This window comes from Lampetra planeri, chromosome 53 (assembly GCF_965212315.1).
Source record: "Lampetra planeri chromosome 53, kcLamPlan1.2.h2, whole genome shotgun sequence".
In the NCBI taxonomy this organism is placed as follows: domain Eukaryota; kingdom Metazoa; phylum Chordata; class Hyperoartia; order Petromyzontiformes; family Petromyzontidae; genus Lampetra; species Lampetra planeri.
Window position 1 is genome coordinate 7,960,370 of NC_136159.1, and position 5,579 is coordinate 7,965,948.

The 5,579-nt window shown below is 60.3% G+C and overlaps 1 protein-coding gene across 1 annotated transcript in view; it reads right to left on the reverse strand.

The window, feature by feature from the left end:
* LOC144734814 (colorectal mutant cancer protein-like) overlaps positions 1-3,523 on the reverse strand; it is a 35,385-nt gene extending 31,862 nt beyond the window's left edge. The window contains exon 1 of the mRNA XM_078617195.1: positions 2,879-3,523. Within this exon, the coding sequence (XP_078473321.1) occupies positions 2,879-3,523 (645 nt within the window). The remainder of the gene's footprint in view (positions 1-2,878) is intronic.
* Positions 3,524-5,579: the final 2,056 nt, after the last annotated feature.

Consider the following 5,579-nt stretch of genomic DNA (forward strand, 5'->3'; position numbering starts at 1 on the left):
CTCCTCCACCCTCCTCCTCCTCCTCCTCCACCCTCCTCCTCCCTCCCTCCTCCCACCCTCCTCCTCCTCCTCCTCCCTCCTCCTCCCTCCTCCTCCACCCCTCCTCCTCCCTCCTCCCTCCCTCCTCCTCCCCTCCTCCTCCTCCCTCCTCCTCCTCCCTCCTCCTCCACTCCTCCTCCACCCTCCTCCTCCCTCCTCCTCCTCCTCCTTCCCTCCTCCTCCCCTCCTCCTCCTCCCTCCTCCTCCTCCCTCCTCCTCCCTCCTCCTCCTCCCTCCTCCTCCACCCTCCTCCTCCCTCCTCCTCCCTCCCTCCTCCTCCCTCCTCCTCCTCCCTCCTCCTCCCTCCTCCCTCCTCCTCCCTCCTCTCCTCCCTCCTCCCACCCTCCTCCTCCCTCCCTCCTCCCTCCTCCTCCACCCTCCTCCACCCTCCTCCTCCCCCTCCTCCTCCTCCTCCTCCCTCCTCCTCCACCCTCCTCCACCCTCCTCCTCCCTCCTCCTCTCCTCCTCCTCCACCCTCCTCCACCCTCCTCCTCCTCCCTCCCTCCTCCCTCCTCCTCCTCCCTCCTCCACCCTCCTCTCCCTCCTCCTCCCTCCTCCTCCTCCCTCCTCCACCCTCCTCCTCCCTCCTCCTCCCTCCTCCTCCTCCTCCTCCACCCTCCTCCACCCTCCTCCTCCCTCCTCCTCCTCCCTCCTCCTCCCTCCTCCTCCCTCCTCCTCTCCTCCTCCTCCCTCCTCCTCCTCCTCCTCCACCCTCCTCCTCCCTCCTCCACCCTCCTCCTCCTCCTCCACCCTCCTCCTCTCCCTCCTCCTCCTCCTCCTCCCTCCCTCCTCCCTCCTCCTCCCTCCTCCTCCTCCCTCTCCTCCTCCTCCCTCCTCCTCCTCCTCCTCCTCCCTCCTCCACCCTCCTCCTCCCTCCTCCTCCCTCCTCCTCCTCCCTCCTCCTCCCTCCTCCTCCTCCCTCCTCCACCCTCCTCCTCCTCCTCCTCCCTCCTCCTCCTCCCTCCTCCTCCCTCCTCCTCCCTCCTCCTCCTCCTCCCTCCTCCTCCTCCTCCCTCCTCCCCTCCTCCTCCCTCCACCCTCCTCCACCCTCCTCCTCCTCCTCCTCCACCCTCCTCCTCCTCCTCCTCCTCCTCCTCCACCCTCCTTCCTCCTCCTCCCTCCTCCTCCCTCCTCCACCCTCCTCCTCCTCCTCCTCCTCCCTCCTCCACCCTCCTCCACCCTCCTCCTCCCTCCTCCTCCCTCCTCCTCCTCCACCCTCCTCCACCCTCCTCCCTCCTCCTCCTCCCTCCTCTCCCCCTCCTCCACCCTCCTCCTCCCTCCTCCTCCCTCCTCCTCCTCCTCCTCCTCCCCTCCTCCCCTCCTCACCCTCCTCCTCCTCCTCCCTCCTCCTCCTTTTCCCTACTCCCACCCTCCTCCCTCCCTCCTCCTCCTCCTCCACCCTCCTCCACCCTCCTCCACCCTCCTCCTCCCTCCTCCTCCCTCCTCCTCCACCCTCCTCCCTCCTCCTCCTCTCTCCTTCACCCTCCTCCTCCTCCCTCCTCCTCCTTTTCCCTACTCCACCCTCCTCTCTCCTCCTCCACCTTCCTCCTCCTCCCTCCTCCTCCCTCCTCCTCCCTCCCTCCTCCTCCACCCTCCTCCTCCCTCCTTCACCCTCCTCCTCCTCCCTCCTCCTCCCTCCTCCTCCCTCCTCCTCCCTCCTCCTCCTCCACCCTCCTCCACCCTCCTCCTCCCTCCTTCACCCTCCTCCTCCTTTTCCCTACTCCACCCTCCTCTCTCCTCCTCCACCTTCCTCCTCCACCTTCCTCCTCCCTCCTCCTCCTCCACCCTCCTCCTCCCTCCTTCACCCTCCTCCTCCTCCACCCTCCTCCTCCCTCCTCCTCCCTCCTCCTCCCTCCTCCTCCTCCACCCTCCTCCACCCTCCTCCTCCCTCCTTCACCCTCCTCCTCCTCCCTCCTCCTCCTCCACCCTCCTCCACCCTCCTCCTCCTTTTCCCTACTCCACCCTCCTCCTCCTCCCTCCTCCCTCCTCCTCCCTCCTCCTCCTCCTCCCTCCTCCTCCCTCCTCCCTCCTCCACCCTCCTCCTCCTCCACCCTCCTCCTCCTTTTCCCTACTCCACCCTCCTCCCTCCTCCTCCTCCACCCTCCTCCTCCCTCCTCCTCCACCCTCCTCCTCCCTCCTCCTCCTCCACCCTCCTCCTCCTTTTCCCTACTCCACCCTCCTCCCTCCTCCTCCTCCACCCTCCTCCTCCCTCCTCCTCCACCCTCCTCCTCCCTCCTCCTCCTCCACCCTCCTCCTCCTTTTCCCTACTCCACCCTCCTCCTCCTCCCTCCTCCCTCCTCCTCCCTCCTCCTCCTCCCTCCTCCTCCTTTTCCCTACTCCACCCTCCTCCTCCTCCCTCCTCCCTCCTCCTCCCTCCTCCTCCACCCTCCTCCTCCCTCCTCCTCCTCCCTCCTCCTCCACCCTCCTCCTCCCTCCTCCCACCCTCCTCCTCCCTCCTCCTCCCTCCTCCTCCTCCCTCCTCCTCCACCCTCCTCCACCCTCCTCCTCCCTCCTCCACCCTCCTCCTCCCTCCTCCTCCACCCTCCTCCTCCTCCCTCCTCCTCCCTCCTCCTCCCCCCCCCGGTGTGTTTTGTTTCCACGTATTTATTTGGCCTAGGAAATACCTGATCCTTTCCTTTCCATCTGACGGTTTTCCCTGTCTTTTGAAGCCCCGATCAGCATGGAGTAGGGAGGTTATTATTGCCTCCACATTTCGCCACCTTGATAGCGCTGCAGCCACCCTTTCGTCTGTGCCACGTACTTCATCTAGAAAGTCCCATAGCTCTGACTGCGAAAATATTGGTGCCCCTTCGGTCAGCTCTGCCGATGTCAGGCTCACCCCACTTCCTGTGCTGAGGGTTTCTTCCAACTCCTCTTCTTGGCTTCCCCCTTCAGCCCCCAGGCTTTGAGGATTTTCAGTCGCCGTGGTATCCTCCGTCAATGTTTTATCGGGCGATGCCGCTTGCCCCTCAATTGACGGCCTTCCTTCGTCCTTGTCTCGGTCACCCACTGTTTGGTCAGTGGGGTCCTGTGTGGGCTCCTCCGTGCTCTTGGCTGCTCGCGTTTCCTGGGAGCCCTCGGCCCCCTCGCTGGGCGCGTCGTCGAGGTCTGAAGTGCGACCCTCTTCACTTGTGTCCTTCGCCACTTCGCAGATTGCGGTTTCCCCCGCTTCCATCTCAGGCTCCAGATTTTCTTCAGGCGTCTTGCGCTTGAGCTTGGTTCTTGCACGGGGCTTCTTCCCTCTGCGTGTCCCACTTCTAGGGGCATCTGGGATGGCGAAGACCCCGTCCTTGCCACCAGTGCTCTCCGCATCTCCCCCAGGCGTCGGTGCGATGTCCGACTCCAACTCTGGGAGATCTTTAAAGGGACTGACCTCATCCCCACTGGTCTCTGGAGATAATGAAGCAGAGTCTTCCGTAAATTTCCTCTTCAGAGGTCCGGCTGTCGATGACGGCTGGGTGGCTGGCTGAGCCTCAGTCTCCATGGCAGTAGCTGGGGTTGGAGCGGGGTCTACCGCCACCTCGTGTGATCTCCGTGGTGAGGGACCCTCTCCTGAGTCACTTGCTGGGTGTGCCTCTTTATCACCCTTTTCCACCGTTGTCTCGCTGGTAGATTGGGCATTTGCTGTCATCGGGCAGTGTTTTTTAACATGCCCCTCTGCTTTGCAAAGGTTGCATTTTAGCACGTCCTTGCAGTAAAACAGCCTGTGGGCCCTTCCTACACTCATGACCACAAAGGAGCCCTCTTCAAGCTGCCCATTGGGCACCAGCATGTAGACCTGCCTTCTAAAAGACAAGACATGCCTCAAGGCAGGATTTTTGAGGCCCAGAGGCACACGCTGAAGGTTGGAAGTCAGCGTGCCCAACTTAGCCAGGTGATCTTGGATGTCTTTATCGGGAATGTAGGGGGGGACGTTGGATACGATCACGCGTACCGATGGTGATGACATTGGCTCCAAGGTAAGGTGCCAATCGCCAACCGTCAGCCCCTTCTCCATGGCGGCATTTGCCACCTTTTCAGACTCCATGCAGAAAACCACTCTTCCGCTCACCTTGGAGGCGTACCTTATCGAGCCCCCGGCACGATGGCGCGCAGCGCATCCACGTAAACTTCAATCGGAACATCGTGAGAAGCCGGGCAGCGGATCCCAGCCTCCCGTGGAGGCTCCGGGTGCTGCTGCAGGCACCTTGCAGACCCCAGAGACGGGCCTTGCGTAGGTGCGGTAGCTTTCGCGTACGTTGTTGCGGGTCGGGTGGACATCTTCACGTGTGTGAGATGTCACACACAACTACGAAAGCAAACCTCTCTACTTTATAAAGTCAGGAAAAAATACAAAAAAAACAAGAAACGTAACAAAATTTTTATATAAAGATGGTCAAATCTGTGTTATGACCACCTTCTGCTGATTATTGTTACTGCTGCCCACCCAAAGCTCCCCTGGAGAGAGTACAATTATTTTAAGTCCTTGGTTTTTGTTTTTTTACAAGAGGAGGAAAAAAAAACGAAAACGTAGGAAAAAAGCACACCAATAAAAATAAAATAATGTAAACACGCTCGCAGCAATTAACAAGAGGGGATTCTAAAGGGGATGTCTGCCCTGCACCCACACCGGCCGGTGTGGTACAGTGCGAACACGGGTGTGAAACACGTGGGAGCACACCAGACAAAGGAACGAAAAAAGACACTAAAAGAATCACAAAACTCAAAGATTGCTAAAGGAACTCAAGATCGAAAAGAAAGCAAAGAAAAGTGTGATTATGAAATCAACTATCAAAATAAAAGTAGAGGATTGTGCGAAAAAAAACAAACACACCTTTCCACTGCAGTGAGCGCAGCCGCGCACTGAACAGTGAAAACAACACAAAAGAACAGAGAAAGAAAGAGAAAGGACGTCTAAATTAACAAACAAATTGATCACAGATGTGTATAAAGCAAGACACTTACTGTTGGTGAAAAGAAATCCCAAAAAAAGGGTGAGAAAAATAAAGTTTTTAGAGGTAAAGGCAGGAGCCCTGGGTGAACGCGTCTCTCTCCCTCCCTCCCTCCTCCTTCACCCCTCCTCCTCCTTCACCCTCCTCCTCCTTCACCCTCCTTCTCCTTCACCCTCCTCCTCCTTCACCCTCCTCCTCCTTCACCCTCCTCCTCCTTCACCCTCCTCCTCCTTCACCCTCCTCCTCCTTCGCCCTCCTTCCTCCTTCGCCCTCCTCCTCCTTCGCCCTCCTCCTCCTTCGCCCTCCTCCTCCTTCGCCCTCCTTCCTCCTTCGCCCTCCTCCTCCTTCGCCCTCCTCCTCCTTCGCCCTCCTCCTCCTTCGCCCTCCTCCTCCTTCGCCCTCCTCCTCCTTCACCCTCCTCCTCCTTCGCCCTCCTCCTCCTTCGCCCTCCTCCTCCTTCGCCCTCCTCCTCCTTCACCCTCCTTCCTCCTTCACCCTCCTCCTCCTTCACCCTCCTTCCTCCTTCACCCTCCTCCTCCTTCACCCTCCTCCTCCTTCACCCTCCTCCTCCTTCACCCTCCTTCTCCTTCACCCTCCTCCTCCTTCACC